This window comes from Dermacentor andersoni, chromosome 7 (assembly GCF_023375885.2).
Source record: "Dermacentor andersoni chromosome 7, qqDerAnde1_hic_scaffold, whole genome shotgun sequence".
Lineage (NCBI taxonomy): Eukaryota > Metazoa > Arthropoda > Arachnida > Ixodida > Ixodidae > Dermacentor > Dermacentor andersoni.
Genome location: NC_092820.1, coordinates 158,303,784 through 158,325,046, shown reverse-complemented (window position 1 = coordinate 158,325,046; position 21,263 = coordinate 158,303,784). Strand labels below are relative to the sequence as shown.

The window sequence follows — 21,263 nt, the reverse complement described above, 5'->3', positions numbered from 1 at the left end:
GGATGAGGAGAAGAGAATCTGTCCACACAAGCTCGCGGGAAGACTTGTTATCGTTGACCTCCGTGGGTGCCGAATATCTGGGCGCTGTGTTGACCCTAAGTATACCGGAAGACGCCTGTTGACATGACCAGAGTCATCGTGTGACTCACGGGGCGTTCCCCTCTACCAGAGGGGCGGGGGCCTTTGCGGCTTCTCGAGGCAAAGGCTGGTGTGTTCTGCAGCATCTACCTGGATGCTGCAGAACAAAACCTGAATCGAAGTACATGAGCGTTTATTTATTTATATTTTTTTTTTGGATTCCGTCGCCATCGAAACGCGGCCGCCGCTGTGGGGATCGAACCCGCGACAGTGGGTTTGAAGACTAACGTGGAGAAAATACTATAACGTGATGTACTGGTGTTCAGTAGCCTGGCAAGGGGGAAGCAAGAATTGTTCATGATTGGCCGTCATCCTATTGATGCTATCCCCAGTACCTATACGCCCCAAGGATCACTCTTTTGCACATACTTGTTAAAACGAAATGGGATATAACGAAATAATCGTGGTATTTAAATTAAAAAAAAGGTTTTCAAGTTCACAACACAACACTATAGACAATAAAAAACCACATTGGAGACCGATTATGTCCCATAGTTGTGTTCGGGTCTAAGGAGGATAGCCAAGTACAGTCGAGCGCCTTTACAACAGACGCCTCTGCAACGAAACGAGCTGTATAACGGAGGAATAATTCTGTCCCGGTTCTGTTTCCATCTGTTCGGTGCGCGACCTTTACAACGAAGTGACCTATATAACGAATTATCTCAGAGGCGCCAAGCACTTCGTTATAAAGGCGCTCGACTATGTGTTCATATTGCAGCTGTACATGCGATAATGGATATAACGAAGCATAACAGGCAGAAAAAAGTAATTCTGAGTCCCCATTTAACTTCGTTATAACGAGGTGTTACATTACACTAATACGCAAGAAAATTGACGGAAGCATGGCCGCCGTGGAAGCTTAATTATAAAGCATCGTACTGATAATGCAGAGAACGTGGGCGCGACTCCCGCCTACGCCATGTTATCTTTTTCGACCCACTTTCATTTCCAATTATTATTTCTACATTTCGATCAATAGTAACAAGAGTAATTACCGCTATGCTTTGCCTGGCTTAAAATAGGCCCTTTGAATCATCTTGTTTGTGTGGCTCTTTGTGAAGAGTGTGACAGCAGCATTTATTAACGCTTTCGGATCAGTCACACTGTCTCGCCGAACCGTATAATCTCAATCACTGCGCATTGCTTGGTTCTGTTGACCCGCTTTGCGCATATGAGACGTATTGAAAGCACAAGTTACCTCAAACCGATAGAAGATACTACAGTACAAAATGTATTTGCGGATGTGAATGCTAACAAGGCGGCTGGTTACGATGGCATTACTGTTAAAGCTTTAAAAGATAATGTTGACCGTCTCTGTCCTGTTCTTACAACCATATTCAACCTTAATAAAGAACGTGGTACATAACTTGAAACTCTAAAGATTGCTTAAGTATCTCTTATATATTGTGAGCATTATATTACTCCTTCATATTCTTCATCTGTATATATTCATCATCATGGCCAGCGTCACATAGCGGTTTCATCGCACGCTGTCCGACATTATATCAATGTACATCAACCCTGACTACACCAATTGGGATGTCATTCTACCTTTCGCCACTTTCGTATACAACACATCCGTTCAACGCACTACGGGGTATTCGCCTTTTTTCCTTGTGTATGCATGGTCGTCAACCGATCACTATCCTTGACGTTTCTTTCTTTGGTGTCCCCGTGCCGTCGTCCACATCAATGTGTGAATATTCGTTTCGCACATTGCCCGATGTCGCAAACGTGCCCGCCTGAACACCGACGCCAGTCAACAAGACCGCAAAACTCGCTATGATGCACTCCACCGTGTCGTTTCCTTCCACCCTGGAGACGAAGTGTTGCTGTGGACCCCAGTTTGCGCTCCTGGCTTATGCGCGAAATTTCAGTCCCGTTTTATCTTACGATACTGCCATGATCGGATTTCAGATCGCAGTATCTATAAATAAATAATAAATAATCGGGACCTACACTGTTCGGGAACATATTTCGCCAGTTAACTATCCTGTCACTCCCGTTGTTCCGCCTTTGGACGGCCGCTGCCGTGCCACAGAGATTGCGCATGTTTCGCGTTTAAAGCCTTTCAAACGGTGTTCGCCGCCATAACCAGCGGCCAGGTTGCCCACTTCCACGCGCGGGGGAAGTTGTGTGAGTATTTTATTACTCCTTCATCTTCTTGAACTGTATATATTCATCACAATGGCCAGCGCCATCGGCTTCAGCGCGCGGCCTGCTAAATAAACCATCGAGGTTTAACTGCTGTCTCGCTATATAAATGCGGCGAAAATAATGACCCTGGAAACTATCGGCCAATTTCGGTACTGAGTGTGATTAATACCGTGTTCGAGAAGGTTATTTCTATTCAATAAAAAGAGTACCTGAGCACCAACAACATCTTACTCTCAGCATGGCTTCAGAACCGGTCGCTCTACGTCATCCACTGTACTAGAGTTATCCCAACGTATAAACGAATCACTCCATAATAATGGATTAGCCTTAGTAATATTTCTAGACCTCAAGAAGGCTTCCGACACAGCTATTCATTCCATACTACTAAAGAAACTTGAATCCTACGGTTTCAGTGCCAGTACTTTCAACTTATTTCCTAGTAACTTAACCAGCAGTTTGTTAAAATTAATAACTTTACGTCTTCGTATTCTTCTGTTAAACCTGATGGGCCTCAGGGATATGACCTTGGACCTATTTTGTTTTCTTTATATATTAACGGCTTTCCTTCACTTCTCACATCTGCCAAAACTGTCATGTACGCGGATTATACCGCACTAGTGTTTACTGGCCAATCACTTCATGAAGTAATGCACATCGCTAATACAGGGCTTATCCGCGTTTCATCATAGTTTGGTGCAAATAAACTTACACTAAACAAATCAAAAACTCACTACGTGATTTTTCATTCTAGGCATAGTCATGTTTTTAAATGTGCATCTCTGCAAATATGTCTTGATAATATCGCTTTGGAGCAGGTGAACACAATTAAATATTTGGGCGTTACACTAGACAGTAGTTTGAACTGGAAGCCTCACATTGATAACGTATGTTCGAAACTAGCAACAGCGTGCTATGGGTTCTTAAAGGGGAGGACATGTTTCGATATTTCGGCATTGAAAATTATTTACTTTTCTGTCTTTCATTGCCACATCACATACTGTTGCGAATCATGGTCTTCCACATTTAAAGCACATTTGGATCGAATTGTACGCTTACAAAGGAGAGCGGTGCGGATAATGACGTTTTCCGATCCGTTCGAATCCAGCAGTCCCTTATTTTGCAGGTTGAAAATACTTCCTTTTACCTTATCCTCCGAAATGAAATTCGCTATTTTAGGGAATAACATAATATGTCGCAATCACTCACTGTCGTTTAGTATGTTCGTGATTCCTACACGAAATACTAAATATGCCACTAAAATAACTTTCGATTTGCCAGTTACCCGAAACACATACGGTCAAAGACTAATTCAGTATGAAACATCTTACCAATAGAAGTGAAGAGCGCCAGTAACTTTGTGTTCTCGATAAAAAGATAATATCTTTCAAAGATCAGTTATGAATGTTGCACTGTCTTTATGGTGATATTGTCTCTGTAACCATATATACTCTCTTATTGCTGCACTGATGTATGTTTTTTTTTCCTCTTTTGTTTCTCGTCCTGTTTAATTATGTACAACCAATACGCGATTGTTCAGCTCTGTCTTGATCATTGATGCACATACGCTCGTATACCATAATAATGTCTAAATGTCTAATGTCGAAATGTCTATCCGTCCGCGGGAACGCACTTGCGCAATTTTACGGAAGGACGAGCGAGGTCAGTCGCCTTTTCATCGCAGCTTTCCAGCGCGCCGCGCACAGCGCTATCCATGCACTGCGCCCCCCAAGTCACCGCTACACTCTAAATGCTACACTCTTAAGCAAAATTACACCCTTTAGGTCGTATCTTGCCACACAACGATGATTGACATATGTCCTGCCCGCATTTTCTGTCTTCAACGCTACGAGCCCGGTACTTCCAAGTAACGAACGGCGTGCGCGTTAACAGCATGACAGAGCATTCTCGACAGAAAAGTAGCGGCACCAGCGTTTTCAAGAAAGGAAACGCAAGCAAGACAGATGATTATTATTGTGTGGTAAAATACGACCCAAAGGGTGTACATTTGTTTAAGAGCGTGAGGTGAGCACAGCAGGAGTAAAGTGTCCGATTCACTTTTCAAGGCGTTGCTTTACTCTCGTAAAAATTGGCAGGTGGAGTGGAACGCGTTGTTTACTCCGTAAGCAACGAGGGAGTGAAATGTTCGTTACACTCTGTCCTTCTCAGTGAGTGTAGAATGTCCGTTCTACTCTTGCGGCAATAGAGAGCAAACGTATTCTGTACTCCTGCTTCAGCTGCAGGAGGCTGGTACGGGACATGGCGACGTGTCACTTATGTATCGCCCGAACATCTTGCGAGTTTCTTGGCCGCGTCGCCTCGCGATCACCGCATGAACTGGTCCTGTAGATGACAGTGGCCTCGCAACTGAATAGAGAACGTACCTTTCTCTGTGACTGAACATTCGAGACATCAAAGGCGTCTTCAGGTGAAATCTGTTCTCGCCGGCGTCTCGAAACAAGCAGCGCCTGAGCTGTCGGCGGGCAGCCATTTTCTATTCCTTTTGGAACGGGGCTGTCTCCGCCTCTTAAGGAAAAATGCTTTTGCTCGGCGTAATCGTGCGTTATTAGTGCTTACGCTTAATTCTGACAGCTGGGAAGCTTCTTAGCGGTCTCGTGACATCGCGTATAGCGGACAGGCGAAGTGGGCGCTGCCCGAAAATTTTGGACCAATCGCGGTGTGTTAATATGGCGGCGGAAAGAGTATGAAACTCGTAGTTTTGCGTTATCGGCACCGCCGTGCTGTTCTAGGTGTCTTTGTCACTTGCGCTTGATTCCTGCATTCTTGCTCAAACTTTGATCCTCACCTCAGCAAGCTTTATTAATAAGCACTGCTCAAGCAGCCAGTCTGGAATGGGGACTGCGTATTCGTGAGCGCTTTGTGTTGTCCACAAAGTATTTGCAAAGGCTTTACTGAACAAGCTCTAGCATACTGTTATCGTCCGTCGCTACAGGTGAGCAGAATGAATCGCGCATAACAGAAAAAAAAAAACTAATCGCGCGCTCACCCGTTTCCCTTCCACCTGCGTGTGAGTCTTAATTGCTAACTTAAATTTCGGGCTTTATAACGCCCTAAAACTTCACAATGGGTTATGAGGGACGACATATGTGCATACTGGAGAGTTTCGAATTAACTTTGATCACCCATGGGGTTGTTTATAACTTCCATCAAAATTTAAATACACGAAGAGTTTTTTTTTCTTTGCATTCAGCCTTCATCGGAATGCGGCCGCCGTAGTCGCGAGTCGAACCCACTACCTCTGGCTCGAAACGGTTCATTTGTCGTGACTGAGTGCATAGTGTAGCATAGTGTATTGTACATAGTGTAGCAACGTTCAAACGCGAGTGGCATCTACCTCAGACGGGAGACGCCGTCGTCTTTTTCATGGGGTGCTGCTTTGGGCGAATTCACTGTGGCCTGATGGTCCACAGCGACGTGGTGCTTCACGTGCCTTTTTTTTTTCTTGAGCACGGAGAAAGTGAGGCCAACGCGCACGCAAAGTCCCAGTTTTATTAACGGCACTGTCGTCAGTCCTCTATAGAATTATTGCTGGTGTCGCTCGCTGCTGCCTTCGCGGCACGATTAACACTTGTCCACCTATAGTGACGCCATCACAAAGCACGGGGAGGTTTGCCCGCACCTTTCGTCACAGAAAGAACCGGAGAAAGAAAGACGAAGACGGGCACGGCATCTTCTTGCTGACGCGCGGGGCAGAACCAAGGTGGAGGCATTGTCCAACTGATATGCGAACCTCCTGCTGCAGAGTCTATTTTGTACGGCAATGGCGGGGGGCCTGCTGGTAGCAGTGACGTCACGGCGACGTCACGAGCGCTGGAGATGATTCTCGGCTGTGCCAAACGCTTCGGGCAGCCTCGCGACGGAGAAAGTTTGGGGAGGCGGGCGCGGCCGTGCGCCGGTTTTTTTGAAAGACTCTTGTCGCTTGCGCTGGAGGGTGGTGGGTGTGCTCAGACGTACCACTCGCGGAGGTCCTTCTTTCTCTTGGCGCCGTTGCCAGCCTTGGGCTGAACGGCGCCGTTGAGTTGCTGCGCGGTGGCCACCGGTTGGTAAGCCTCGCCCTGCTGCGCGGCGGCGCCCTTGGAGGCGCCCGCCGCGACCGCGGGCGCCCCGGCCTGCTCGACCTTGTAGGCACCTGCCGGCCTGCTGCGGAACTGGTACACGAGCAGCGCCACGATCACGATGCTGATGAGGATGCCGGCGATGACGCCGATCACCAGGGCCGTGCTGTCCGCCGAGCTCTTGAGCTTGGGCGCCGGCCGCGCCCTCTCCTGGTCGGGCACGGTCAGCTCGGGGATGGGCACGCTGATGACGGCGGGCGGGGCGCCCTGCGTGCTGCGCGGCTGCCACGGCGCGCGCGTCACCGTGAAGGTGCGCACGATGCTCCACTCGTGCTGGCGCCGCCGCGTGGTCGTCGACGCCGAGGGCGTCGCCGTGGGCGCCGCGGCCGTCGTGCTCGTCGTCGTCGAGCTGCTCGAGAAGCTTTGGTCGGGTGGCGGCGGCGGTGGCGGCGACGCGCCGTCGTCGTCGCTGTCGGGCGCCGAGCCCGAGCCGCCGTCGAGGCAGTCCTCGTCGTCGCAGTCGCCCTGCGTGACGACCACCGGTGGTGGCGAGGGTGCCGGCCTCGCGGTCGGTTGCACGTATACGGCTGTGATGAGGTCGTCCCCTGGAAAGCGCGAGCGCACGTTTTCTCACGGGAATGGAAAGCTGGGCCAGTGTGTACACGAGTGCGTGGTTGGCGAATAACAGCGTGGGTGAGGACGAAGAAGCAAAAGACGGCCGGTAAGGCGCTGACGTCAACCTAACAATTGGAAAGCAGTTCAAGGGGGGGGGGGGGGGGCGTATTCTGTAAGGGTCCACCTAGTGGACTGTCCATTTCAGCCGCTGCTGATTGGATGCAGCTGTACGAGAGAGGAGGAGACGAGCGGCCCTACCCAATCAGCAGAGGCCGAAATGGGCAGTCCACTATGGGTGGACTCTTACAGAATACTCCCCCCCCCCCCCCCCCATCGCTCGCAGACAGGGTCACGAGAAAGACCTATAGACACGACGGTGCGCTTCGTACCACCCCCGCGCTGTTAAGGGCAACCACGCATTGTCTCTCAATTGGACGGGCAGGCGGCACTTCGCAGCGGACGCAACGAACACTGAGAGTCGAAGCACATTTGCCCCGCTCCGTATAGTCTTACCGGAGCCGAAGCCGTCCGCGCCGCAATCGTCGTCATCGCTGTCGAAGCAGCCGGAGCCTTCCGAGAACACCAGGTCGTCGCCCTCGTAGGATCCGGGAGAGGCTCGCGGTTGCTGCGGCACACACAAATACGCCGGTATGTCACCTCGCCCCTATGCGAAACGCGCAAGCTGAAGAAATGGGCAGCGCACCGTGCCTTAATTCAAAAGGCCTGAATGTGCAGTGTTCATCCAATTCACCCCACTGAACGTGATCCTTAATATGTCATCGCAATTCAGTGTGACTGGCCAATTAGCCCATATGGCCACCCACGACCACCACGCGACCGTTGAATGATCTAAAGTGCCGCGAACCTGAGAGGACGTTTATTGATGTTGCGCTAGTCAATATCGTCCACGCTAAAGGAGGCCACAGCAGTTGCTTCTCGAGGCCCACTTATACCTATACTGTGATGCCGAGACAATTCACGCTTGAATGTAGAACTGAATGATATGGATTGCCCCTATAACTATGTATATCATCGACCACCTCCTCTTCAGCGGTTTCATCGTCTAGATCTCTCTCTCACAGACGCGCACATACAGATATATCTGTGTGTGCGCGACGTGGAAATACGTAGTATCTGCACGGCAGTGTTTCTTCGCGAAGAACTCTACTAAGCACTGCCCTTCGCTGAACATACAAAAAACGCTTTGCCAACGTACTTTCCGGCGGTTTGCCAGCACTGTATACTGTCGCTTTAACCAAACGAAATTAAAGGGGCATGGTCCTCATTCGTGTAGATCGGGATGGATCGATGCCAGCGGCAACAAGCATGCGTGCGTGTCTTTGGGTATAAATATATAGCCGGACCAAGCGGGAGACTTTTGACTGTTTCCAGAACGCCTTTCAAGATGTGGATTAAGTGCATACCAGAAAAATGTAGCGTAGCTTGCACCTAAATAAACGAGATCTCGCACTATCGAGAGCGCCGAGGCTGCATAAATTATGAGAGGCTCTTCTTTATACGGGACACTGGAGAGATTTGCACTGCACGACGAGCCGCATGCAATGGTAAGCACGGTGGCCCACCTGCTGCATGCGTGGCGACCCCTTGGGCGGCTCGTACGGAATGGAGAGGAGCAGCTGTACGTCCCCCTGGATGCGAACCCGGGGCTCGTTCTCGGCGGCCAGGTCCAGCAGGCGCACTCCGTCGAACACCAGGCCCGCCATGACGCCCTCGAAGGGACGCTGCACAGTGTCGCTGTCGGCGCCACCTTGCTGGTGGCTGCTGCGGAAGCCGCCGGTCTCCACCGACCAGTAGCCCGACAGCACGCCCGGCGCACGACCTGCGCACGTTGGGGGCGATTATACACGGCTGTGTGTTACAATACGTAGACGAGTAAATATATGTTGCAACTAAGCAGAACGCGCCCTTCTTTATAGTTCTGACCAAGTCGGCAAAAAAGACAACTTCGGAAAGAGAATCGTCAAATAAAAAAAAAAATATCGCCGCCCAAGCAGTCCGTACAGGTGATTAACCAGCGAAGCTGAAACGCGCGGCCCCGGTGTTTATCACTGGGTTAATCCCAACGGTTCATTAAACGACGGCTTGGTAGGATGCCGGATCCTCAGTACACAGTTGCTGTTTGCACTCGGCTGCACGAGCCTGTTCTTGTGTCCGGGATGCAGCATCAGCACGGCGTAGACGAACTCGTTCCCGGTTCTGCTCGCGGCGTTGCTGATCGAAGGCTGCCTGCTCCTCAGAAGTACGTATGACGCGTGGCCTACCCATTTCGGAGCCGGAGAGAAACTGCTGCGCGCGCGCTCGGCTGTGACAGAGAGCAACGACGTCACTACTGGTGCAGCCATTCGCGCGCCTGTCTTTTTCAATTTTGTTTTTTGTGCATGTGCATGTGGTTGCCCCGGGGTTTTCGGCGTACAAACGACGGATGGATGAATCGGTTAGCTTTACACAGCTTCGCTGTAGAAGAAAATGCACGATGCTGGTTACTTTGCTGTCCAAACGTCCCGGTGGACTAACAAATTGAGAACGATTGGGGGCTCATCGGGAAGGTCTCCTTTATCGCTGTATTCGTGTGCGAGAAAACGTGGTCACGCTTTCTTATTCGCTTAATAAAAAGGAACCACAGCGCAGCTAAAACTGAATTGTCTTTTTTTCCATAGGTTTGCACATGAAAGAAAGTTAAGAAAAAACAATAATTCGTGCTTCCCTTAGCTTTCTTTCTTGTCGACGGGAGGTGCCGTCAAGCCGCAGATACGTATAATACGTTTTTCTTTTTTTTCAGGTGCGTCCCGTTAGATCGGTTTCGTACGCGATGGGCTCGAAGCTGTCAACGTCGACTGTCTCCAGCATTCTTTGGATCAGCGCGGAAAACTACAGCAACACAAAAATGGGAAGCGCACAGGGTGAGCGCTGGAAGAATGCAATCAATCAAATCAATCAAATCTTTATTTCCAACGACAGTTGGGGGTCCCTTAGGCGAAAAAGCGGTAGTAACACCACTTGAAAATACCTAAAGGTCCACGTACATGACAGCGGTATTATGATTCATACGTTCAAAAACAAATTTACAATAATCAAGTAAAAAATGCAGTTCAAAAAAAAAAAATAAGAAGAGGTTGTGCAAATACAACAACGGAACAATAGAACAAATAATGTCAATATATAAGTACACTCCAGAACAGTTGTACATTATAGTTGAAATATTGAATGTTCACGTGAACACACATCATAAAATGACGAAAATAAACGTGTTACAAGGAATAATGAAACATACTGGATCATGTTCGGGCAGAACACAACAGACATTAGAAAAGAGTTAGAAAAAATTCACGCATTTCTTTTTTTGTAAACGTAGAAAAGTTGGCGTCTTTCTCCTCATATTTATTAAGTAGGGACGGCAGTGTGAATCTAAGAGACTGCAAAAAATAGGTCGTGCGGGAACGAGGAACACGCCACTTGTCGGTGCTGCGGGTGCGTGAATCAGTGTAATGCATGCTTATATTAGATAAATCTTTAATGAAAACTTTGAATTGTTCGTTTGAAAAGAAATAAGCATACATTAAACGAAAATCGAACATGCGCTTCACACTGAATATTTTATAGCGGGTAAACAATGTAACTGTAGAACTATTCGATTCCAACTAATCGATTCCAGCTCGCCCAACTTTTCCACCTTACTGTCACCAGTGGTGGCCGGAATGGAAACACGTCCTAATTAAGACGCGCGTCAGACATGTAAGTCTCCTCACCCTTGATGCTTCTCGCGTGCGCCGTCCGGTCGTCGACGGTGAGGGTGACGTTGGCCCCGTCCCGACGCACGCGGGCCACATGGTAGCGGCCGTCGTTCACCCGCAGTCCGGGATCGCTGGCCGTCAGGTCTCCCGCGTTTCCCGCGCTGTACGTCACGAGGAGCTTGCCACCCTCCTGAAGGAAGAGCGAGCGAGCGAGCTCGGGCTGGGTCGAGGTCGCTGTACAATTTTGTGACATTACAACACCACCGCCATTCTTGAATCAGCACTATATATGCTTAACAAATCCTCGTTGTTACGGATGTACCCACGAACTGTCGGCACAGCAGCGAAATGTGACAGATCCTTGAACTATACTACTGCACGGCGTGCTAGTTGTCTCTGACACCAGCTACTCTGCCTGCCCCCAAAGAAAATGTAGCCAGTTGGTGAAACTTGGATTATTTGTTCCGCCTCGAGGTCTTCTTTGCATTGCAAGAATACAAGGAAGGCCTCGAAGCGGGACAAATAATCCAAGTTTCACCAACTGGCTCCATATTATTTGGGGGCAGGCAGAGTAGCTGGTGTCAGAGACAGCCAGCACGCCACGCAGTAGTAGCTGCAAGGATCTGTCATATTTCGCTACTGTGCCGACGGTTCGTGGGCACATCCGAAACAACGAGGATTTGCTAAGTGTATATAGTGCTGATTCAAGAATGGCGGTGGTGTTGTAATATCCCATAGTGTTTTAATTGACAGGGGCTAACTGGTATATGGCATGACTGTACGGTGTAAGTTGCGCTGCTTAAGTGGCACATAAAGGAAACACGCACCCACAAAGGCGGCGCGTGGTCTTTGTCCGTTTCGTGTTCTCGGGTCAACGATCCCAGTGTGCGCCTCCTAAGAGCAGCGCAAATAATACCGTAAAGTCACGCTCAGTAGTTGAACGAGAAATGTCGCTGAAGCCACGGCATCAGCGACGTGCCTTGAGCTATGCTGCTCACAACTTCAAAGCCACCGTCTTGCTGCGAACTTCTGTCTTGTTCTGCATAAGGTCACGTCGTTATAATAAATTACGTTCTCTCCGAGTCACACGGACGGAGTGCAGGCACTGCACAGAACCGCCGCCACTCCCGAGTCCACTCACTATGTGCAGGAGCAGGAAGTGCTGGTCGGGTCCGGACACGTGCACCAGCACCGCGTCGTCAGCCGTGCTGAGGAAAGCCAGCGCGAGGAGATCGGCGCGAGACGCCGCTCGCGGGCCCCCGCTCGGCGTGAGGCGCACCAGGCCAGGCCGGGGACCGAACTTGTACGCGATGCTCTCTGCGAACGAAAGAGGGTGCCGTGTGTGCAGTGGGTTGCTTTTTCTTTTTAATATATAGGATGCCTCGATGTCCTCCTCGCCCGCTGCTCCGTGCAGGGTGGATACATTCTTTGACGGGGATCTCGCCGCCAAAACCGCCATTGCCATGCCCAGCTCGCGGGTCAAGACGCGAACGCTTGGACCGTTTCGATGGGGTCTCTCAGAGCGGGCATGAAAATGGCGGCGGAACCGCCATTGCCATGCCCAGCTCGCGGGTCAAGACGTGAACACTTGCCCCGTTTCGATGGCGTTCCTCAGAGCGGGCATGAAAATGGCGGCAGTTGTCTCCGCCTTGTAGGGAGCGGCGGGCGAGGAGGACATCGAGGCGTCCAGTGGGCTGCATGCTGGGGCGGAGGGGGGGGGGGGGGGGTCGTTTTTGCAGGTTGTTTTTGCGCGCCTACCGTCCGAGCAAGTGGGTCCGCTGAACGAAGTGGCGTCGCAGTCGCACGACTGCTGCTCGTTCCAGCCGGGTGTGCACACACCTCCGTTGCTGCACGCCGTGTCGCCGCACGGGGCCCACGTGGCTGCGAGGGAAAAAAACGCAAGCGCGCGGTCGTCAGACGCCCAACCACGTTTTTTGAAAGTCGATTCCAGTGAAAGCACTTCGTCCGTGGGCCATGCAAATTCGTGTTCCAATATCCGAGGGCCGTTTCACAGACAAACGGGAGATCCACCGCACATCCAACTACGGATGTCTATTTCAAGGATCTCCTGAGGATAATACTGTAATCGCGACCTTTTTTTCACCCCGCGCGTGAAATAGTTGTCCTCCCAGAGGCTTTGCCTTTCAGTTTCCTCGTGACAGAATTACGATTTCTCATATATGTTCAAATTACAAACCGAGGTAGCATGCGTGTGCAGCTCATGCGTGCATGGTACTTAGCGTATTTTCTGACATAAGTTACTCTGAAAGCCAATTAGTTCAATATGTCACTGCGGCCAGGCCGGCACTAGGCCTATAGTAGAAGAATGAGGAGGTCACTCCATTTCCGCGCGTGCGCGTCTGTACGCATACTCGTGCACTCGAGGTATCTGATCTTGCTGCGTGGGTGCTCTTCCACTTGCATCTATCCCGTCACATCTGCCGCGAATGGAATATATCCATTATAGCAAACACAGAAAAAAAAAGGCCTTGACATCTTGGCGCCTCCTCTCTTTGTTCCATTCGCCAGTGGCGTCTCCTCTCCTTCCTCTCCTCACCGGTGATCACCGCTTTCCTGCGTCCACCACGGACTGCGCCCGGACAATCATGGGGCACTAAAGGCTTACGCCTTAAAAAGAAAGGCCTTGACAACTCTGCGCAATCTAGGCAGCATGTGCGACCAAACGACTGTCCGAGAAGCGTCCGCTGGAGCTACATTCAACGCAGCCCTGGGGGTACTCGTGTCCCGGCAGAGGGAGTCCATATAGGATATCTAGTGGAACGTCACTGCAAGTCCGTGTACGTTTACGGCCGCGCTCACCGTGGCACCCGCGGGAGACGAGCGGGCTCGGAAGCAGCGCGTCGTCCAGCGGGTGCAGCGCCTCGCCGTTCAGGTCGAGCGAGGCGAGGCAGCCCAGGAAGCCCGTGCGGGAGGCGAGCGTCTTGGGCAGCGCCGAGTAGCCGCCCCGGCGCACGCCGCCCAGGTAGAGTAGCCCTTCGAGGTCCAGGTGCACGTTGGCGCCCGGGCTGCTCACCGTGGCCACGCGGTCGTCCACCACCAGGCTGTGCTGGCGCAGCGAGCTGCGGCCCAGCGTCACCGCGTGCCAGCGGTTGTCGTTGAGCGGACGCGCCGTGTTCGACCGCACCTGCGCAGGTTCGACGCCCGTTTTGTCCATCGCCGACCGGCACGCGAAAAAAAGATGGCGTTGCTGCGCCACTACACGCGGTCATGAAGTGGCGAAGCATGCTTTACAGCTCGCGTTCGCAGCGGAAACAACATTAAAGGGACACTAAAGCGAAACAATAAATCAGTTTAGACTAATGAAACGTTGTTAAAGAACCCTGCAGGCAGTCATTTCAAGAAAATCGTTTGATTATTAGATGAGAAAATGAAGGTCGAAGTATCAGTATTTGAATTTCGCGCCGAAACCCCAGCGCCGGTACGTCAGCGTGACGTCAGGGATTCCAAAGTATGTTTTAGCATTTTGGCCGCGCTGGCTGAATAAAGGTTCCCGAAACTTGCCATGTTTAATATTTGGTTCCTTTAGAACACAATGTAGTCAATCTGTACCGCTATATATATACCGCTATATACCGCTATATATATACCGCTATATATAGAGTAGGCCCTAGAAGATACCATCAAAATCCAAGACGTCACAGCCCCCAGGTGCGGGAACATAAGTAGGCGTCGCCACGCGTATTTCGTTCTTGCGCTTTTTCTGGCTTACCAAACGTCTTATCGTTGTAAGAGTGGTGTTTTTGGTGTTGTAGAACCGTAATTTACTGATGCAGAAGAAATCAGCTTCCACTTTAGTGTCCCTTGAAGCATTTACCTAGACGAATGATCAACTAGCGCAGCCGAAGGTTGTTGTAGACTACGCATTAATTTTCGCCACGCGCGAACACACACACACACGCACCTTTCGTGGTCCGTCGCCGAGGTTGAACTGGTAGTGCAGGTGGCCGTCGACCAGCTCGACGGCCACGAAGTCCTGCCCTTTGCCGGCGTTGTACAGCAGCAGGCCGGAGGGCTCCAGGGTTTTAAACTGGAAGTGCAGGTGCATGGACGAGTAGGCCTTCAGCTGGGGCAGGCCCACGAACGCCAGCCGAGACCGGAACGTCACCGGCTGGTGCAGCTGCGACGGCTCGCCCTGGGGCCCCAGCTGGGCCGTCATCTGACGAGGAACGAGGGACAACTACGGTGACGACAAGCGTACGTTTCTCGAACTACGCTGGTTCGGCACGAAGATCGAGCAAGTGTGGACCGCAGCACAAACATGATAGTTGGAAACCTCCGTTGGGTTGCTTGCCGTGATAATAGGGGGGAGCTGGGCGTGACTCAGACGTCTGGCGAGAGTATTTATATCATACTTTACTTGGCCTGCCACAATTTCGACGGCCTCAGACGAGAAAGGCGGGAACGTTTTTTTTATTTTTTAAGTTCAGCGACACAGTTAGCGCTGAGAGAGAGAGAGAGAGAGAAACAACTTCATGTAGTCGCCTGCAGAACGACACCATGACTAAATGGCACCGTGACGCGGGCCCTGACGTCTTCTCAGCGGGTGGTCTCTACTCAACTCCAGCGCGTGTTACTCCCGCGGTCGGTCGCCCTGAGGGGCAACGTTCCGTCGGTTTCGCTCGGCCTTTGTCTTTCAAGAGCCGCCGAGACCTGCTGGACGGCCCAGGTTTGGCTTTCGTGGTCGTAGCATTCCGCCGCAGTCGCGAGTCGCGGCGGAATCGTTGTACTTGTCGAAGCTTCGTCGAGGAACTTGGTGCAATCCCATAGGATGTGCGTCAGGGTGGCCCTCTCCCGCTGGCACACGCGGCGCACATCACTCACATATAATTTCGGGTATAGATGAGTCATTAACACTGGGGTGGACCCAGTTTGCAATTGTCTGAGAAACCATTCAGCAACAGCGCAGAGCAGTTGATATTTTTTATATTAAAAGAAGAGCTTTATGTCGGACGTGAGTGTTTAATTTAAACGCACATGACATCCGCCACGAACGTAACAAGGACAAGTTACCACGCATAACACGCACCCAAAGTGTGAATTTGCAGGCAAGTGAAAGTGTAGATGTATGTTGTCGCTATAGCCACGAACGTGCGGCGGTTAATGAAAGGACCCGCCGTGGTTGCTCAGTGGCTATGGTGTTAGGCTGCTGAGCACGAGGTCGCGGGATCGAATCCCGGCCTCGGCGGCCGCATTTCGTTGGGGGCGAAATGCGAAAACACCCGTGTACTTAAATTTAGGCGGACGTTAAAGAACCCCAGGTGGTCGAAATTTCCGGAGTCCTCCACTACGGCGTGCCTCATAATCAGAAAGTGGTTTTGGCACGTAAAACCCCATAATGTAATGTAATGTTAATGAAAGGCTCCCGGAAGCGCGTTGACTCGCACACATGGAGAAGAGCGTGTGATAACGTGGCCCAACGGAGAGAAACCTCAGCTTTCGGTGAAATTAACTTGTTTTACATTTCTATGTCTTCAGTGCGCTTTGCATGAAAGCGTTGGGTGATTATTCGCGCATTAGAAGCAGCGTTCAACTAGTAAGTGAAATGCATCACGTTTCGAGCGCGTCATTCCACCTTCAGGCTTCATGTTAATACACGATCGTGGTATTCGTGGGTGACACTATTAGAAAAACAGTAGAGAGTTTTTGAATCGGGGACCCAGGACTCTGGGTCCCCAAGCCCCGTTGAGTAGGCTTCTCTTGGGCTTAGAGGAGCAGCATAGTTTGAGAATTAGGCCAAACGCTGACAGCGTTGGGTCGAGCGCTCGGGAGGTTGCAGTGGGAAAACTAAAAAGTGATTGAAATAATAAAAAAAAACAGAAAAAAGGCTTTTCTTACGAGTGAAAACGAACAGAATGCATTCTTGAGCAAAAAGGGGCAAACGTTAAATTGTAATCAACGTAATCACTGTGTTAGTACTACGAATTAAGTATGCTGCTTTAAGACCCAAGGCGATTTGGGGACCCACGCTTGTTTTCGATATTTAGGTCATGGGTCAACGTCCACGCAAGTACCCAAGACTGGCTTGGGTTCTGCGCATGCGCACCTGTGGCCGGCAATTTTCCTGTGTCCCCAAGCCGCGCTGGAGTCCCCAGTGCTAAAACTCTCTAGTGGCGGCTATGAAAAGAAAAAAAAAAAGAGAAAAAGAAAGAATACCTGTAGGCTGGGTATGTGTCCCTGTCGGGCCATCTCGAACAGGGGCTGCCCGTTGAGCTGGAGCTGTTGCATGTGTCCCACGAATCCCGGCAGGTCTCGTGCCGGGAAGTGCGGTCCCTCGCGCGTCACTCCGCCCACGTGAACCGTGCGCATCTCCAGGGCCGCGTGCTCGCCGCGGATCTCTGAGGGTGGGCGAATGCATTCTGTAGACTGCTAAATAGACAGCTAAGTGGACAGCGGCCATCTTAAGACTCGTTCCAATTCTGACGAAGCTGGCAAAAGGGACAGCTTCATGAAGGGCAACATAGAAGTCAAAAACGATGCAGGGTATATAACTTTGCTCTCAAAACAAATAACAGCTGAGTGAGCAGAAGGCTTAGGACCACGAGGGAAGGTCGTCTGCTCACGGGAAAACGTAGTGATGCTTTCTCGTGTGGTTAATACAGGGTCCTTGATATTTTACTTAACTGTTCTTACTGAAATTTTGCGAAATGATCGCATTTCGGAGTCTACGTCGTTCAGTGTAACACTTGCCGCAGTTAATTGCTTGGTTTAACAGCTGTAAGCGCAAAATCTTTTTTCGAACACGTTAGGCAAAACACGCAAACCCTGTATAAGCTACGCTGTGTTTTTCATACATCAGGTTCCCACGTGCAAGGTGTTAAAATGCGGCTATAATATGTGCTCGTCTTAACTTTTTCTTGTCGACGCGAAGTGGCATCAAGTCTCAGAATCGCCTTCCAGACGGTTCCGGAGGCATTCCATTACTTGGGTTCAAAACATTCTTCCCAGCTATCAACGTAGACCGTCTCCAATGCTGGCCAGAATTATAACACCCCCTTTTAGTGATAAAGACTATCATAAGTAACGCTACAAGAGCGTCTGGAGCCAAAAAACACGAAGATTAAACAAATATTCGTGTCATCATCATCATCATCAGTCTATTCATGTCCACTGCAGGACAAAGGCCTCTCCCTATCAATCGTGTAGTAGCTGACCGATCTCAGCGCCAGATTTCCACCTAGGATTTTTTGTACGAAACTCTGGTGTAATAGACACGCTGCCAGTGGCGGCACGCAGACAGCTCAGACGGGGTTGTCAGAGTGACTGCGTGCGTCAAACGAAACCTCTAGTAAGAAAACCATCACGATGATGACACGTGTGCATTGACAATGAAAGGTTAGTGGGTATCTGACATCTGAGGCAGCTGTATAGGGGTCATTGGGTAAATTTGATCACTCTACGAGAAGGAGGGGCAATGTGGCGATATATAGTGGCACGGTGGGAAGTCAATCCGTATGGGCCACGAACCTCCGGTGGTGGTGTCCGAGTCCAACTTGAGCTGCACGCGATGTCCCCTGCGGTCCAGCTGGACGCTATGCCAGCGGTCGTCATCCAGCGCTTGGCCCACGTAGAAGATCTGCGAACGAACACCACTCTTTCAGTGGCGCCCGCAGTTGATACATGTCGAGTAGTGCCCGGTCTTCCTATTCATTGTTCGTTGTATCTGCCCCTTCCAATGAGTTCCCGACAAAACTTCCAATAATTCAAGATCGTGCGCCCGGCCACGTCGCGATGCCGACGGCGTCCATTTTTTCTACACCAATGTTGCGCCCATCTTTCTTGTACCGCGTTAACAAACTTCTGCAAAGCTCGGCGCATAACTTCTCATTTGCTCGTTTCGATACCTCCAAATTGTGATTAAGCTTAATACAATGCCCGTAGTTATGGTGTTTATGATATCCTAGATACGGTGACGTTACGCTGTATGAGCTCAAGGTCGCGGGTTCGGTATACTCACCATTTCAAGGGGGGACTGAATGCACAAAAACGCTCGTGCATCGTACGTGCTTCGAGTGCACTGTCCAATAACCCCAGGTCGTCGAAATTTATCCCGCGTGCCTTTCATTAAGGCGTCCCTCATAAACGACTGTGCAGTTGCAGGACGTTAAACTCAAAAATTTGTCTTTAGCCTTCGTTTGTGGGTAGCTAAGGAAGCCAATTTACTCATTATAAAATTGGGGTATAAAAATTAATGTGTTCTAGAAGTTTCATTGCTTTTGAGCAAGTGTACTTCCCATAGCCATAGGCATAAAGGCGAACAAGTTCTAATTCTCCTCGATTGGAGAATGGTGCTTGAGCTTTATGGGATATATAAAATGAAACCTCGCTATAACGATATAACGAAGTGAGCGAAATTCTCCCTGAAAGTCCCATGGAGATTCATAGTGCAGTAGATTCAATAATGGATTTAACAAAGTAACGGATATATAACGAAAGTAATTCTAGCTCCCCCCTTTCAACTTGGTTATGACGAGGCTTCGCTGTAGTGCATATATGTAATGCAGGTTGCGGAAACCCACCTTGTTTCCGTCTCCGAGGTTGTAGGCGACCTTGAGGCGCGCGTTCTCGAGCGCCAGCACCAGGGCCGTGTGCAGGGTGGCGTGCGCGTCGGCGGCCGCGGCCAGCAGCAGGCCCTGACCCCGGGCCGAGCGGAAGCGCAGCCGCAGTCGCTCGGCCTCGGACCTCAGCGGCCGCGACAGCTGCACGCGGGCGAACTGCTCGCCGTTGAAGCGCACGCTGGTCGCCTCTGCGTTGCGGAACGAAACGAGCGCGCGCGGTTTTGTGCAGCAAGAAGGACTGGGCTGGTCACTGTGTGTACAACGCGTCAAGCTTGCGACAAGATGCCCCGCATGAAACCAAATACTCTGTCGGGACGACGGCACTAACTAGACAGCGAGAGAGAGAGAGAGAGAAAGAAATAAAGCTATTCAATGAAACATAGATATTTCTATCGGCGTGTCTATCGTCGCCTGCATGCTAATGTTGATGAAGGAGAGCATCGGGGATTGAAAGGCCCCAAGAGAAAGACATATATGGCAGAAGAAAGAAAATGAAAGAATGAAAGCACAACAATCAGTGGCGATTTAACGGTAAATGCGAGAGAAATGCTTTAGCGTTACGTCGAGCCTCTTTGAGGTATGTATGTATGTATGTATGTATGTATGTATGTATGTATGTATGTATGTATGTATGTATGTATGTATGTATGTATGTATGTATGTATGTATGTATGTATGTATGTATGTATGTATGTATGTATGTATGTATGTATGTATGTATGTATGTATGTATGTATGTATGCCGTCACTTCGCTCCATGAAGAGGCAGTACGTGTGTCGAGTAAGCACCTAAACGATTTGCAACTGTGGTGAACGAGGTGTAAATCATGGATCTAGGACCGCACTATACATACATACATACATACATACATACATACACACACACACACATACATACATACATACATACATACATACATACATACATTGTGTGTTTGTGTATGTCCTTGGTTTCCTTCTCGTTCATACCTCCTACCTCGTGACCGGCTTAAGCATTCTGACACCGCACATACACTTTCCCCCCACCCCTTTCACAACTCCTAATGCCAACCCATTCAAAAGAAGAAGAAAAAAAAATGCGGCACTAACTGAAACCATCGAATAGGGACGCTCACCCTTGGCGCACACGGGCCCCGTGAAGGGCGTGTGGTCGCAGTCGCAGACGAACCGGTTCCAGCCCTCGACGCAGCGACCGCCGTGCAGGCAGGGCTGCGAGGCGCAGGGCGGAGGCCCCGCGGACCGGTGGCACGAGGCGCGCACGGCGCCGGAGTCCTGGCGCTGCGCGTACGAGGCCAGGTCGACGGCGGCGCCGCCCACCACCAGGTCGCGCAGGCAGCCGACGAAGCCGAGCCGCAGGGAGCCCGACCAGAGGGCCGCGGGGAGCGGCGTGTCGTCGCGCGACGTCGTGCCCACGCCGCCCACGAAGAGCGGACCTTCCACGTCCAGCTGCTTGGAGTTGCCTGCGCGGGACGCGGCGGTTTGCGGGACCACGTAAGTGGCGAGCAGTTGAATGAATTGGATGTTTATTTCTTGCGTATACATCTGTAATAGTGTAAAATATCTGAGCAGGTGTGTTTGGCAGGGCCGTTATAGATAAAGAAGGTTCGCGCAATCTTCGCAACTGTACAAAAAAAGTAGGCATTTAAGACCTTTGTCTCGTAAGTTCAGTCCTCGGCAGCGACTGGTTATATTACCAGTATAAAATTATCTATACACAGTCTAACGACAATGGGTTGATAAAACGTGGGTGGCCGGATGTCTCAAACAGTGCGTTGATCAGTCTGCAGACAACAGTTAACAGCAAGTGTACGGTAATATAAGTATATAATAATTTTATAGACAACAGTCGATAAGAAATGTAAGGCCTAAGTCTAGTGACCGTCGACAGGCTAATATAAGATTTGTCTGTAGAAAGTCTATACAGCTTATATACAAATTTTATACAATGGTTA

The 21,263-nt window shown here is 50.4% G+C and overlaps 1 protein-coding gene and 1 long non-coding RNA gene across 2 annotated transcripts in view; one reads left to right on the top strand and one right to left on the bottom strand.

Annotated features, from left to right (window-relative positions):
* The window catches only part of LOC129385324 (uncharacterized), a 57,883-nt gene extending 47,156 nt beyond the window's left edge, over positions 1-10,727 (top strand). Inside the window, exon 3 of the long non-coding RNA XR_008612897.2 lies at positions 9,784-10,727. This is a non-coding gene — a long non-coding RNA (uncharacterized lncRNA). The remainder of the gene's footprint in view (positions 1-9,783) is intronic.
* Nrx-1 (Neurexin 1) overlaps positions 5,789-21,263 on the bottom strand; it is a 42,214-nt gene continuing 26,739 nt past the window's right edge. The window contains exons 12-23 of the mRNA XM_050180630.3: positions 20,427-20,771; positions 19,273-19,499; positions 18,221-18,329; positions 16,910-17,091; positions 14,658-14,912; positions 13,556-13,880; positions 12,494-12,616; positions 11,877-12,052; positions 10,751-10,925; positions 8,567-8,823; positions 7,497-7,608; positions 5,789-6,973 (exon numbers count right to left, since the gene is read on the bottom strand). Coding sequence (XP_050036587.1) covers positions 6,258-6,973; positions 7,497-7,608; positions 8,567-8,823; positions 10,751-10,925; positions 11,877-12,052; positions 12,494-12,616; positions 13,556-13,880; positions 14,658-14,912; positions 16,910-17,091; positions 18,221-18,329; positions 19,273-19,499; positions 20,427-20,771 — 3,002 coding nt within the window. The 3' untranslated portion in view covers positions 5,789-6,257. The remainder of the gene's footprint in view (positions 6,974-7,496; positions 7,609-8,566; positions 8,824-10,750; positions 10,926-11,876; positions 12,053-12,493; positions 12,617-13,555; positions 13,881-14,657; positions 14,913-16,909; positions 17,092-18,220; positions 18,330-19,272; positions 19,500-20,426; positions 20,772-21,263) is intronic.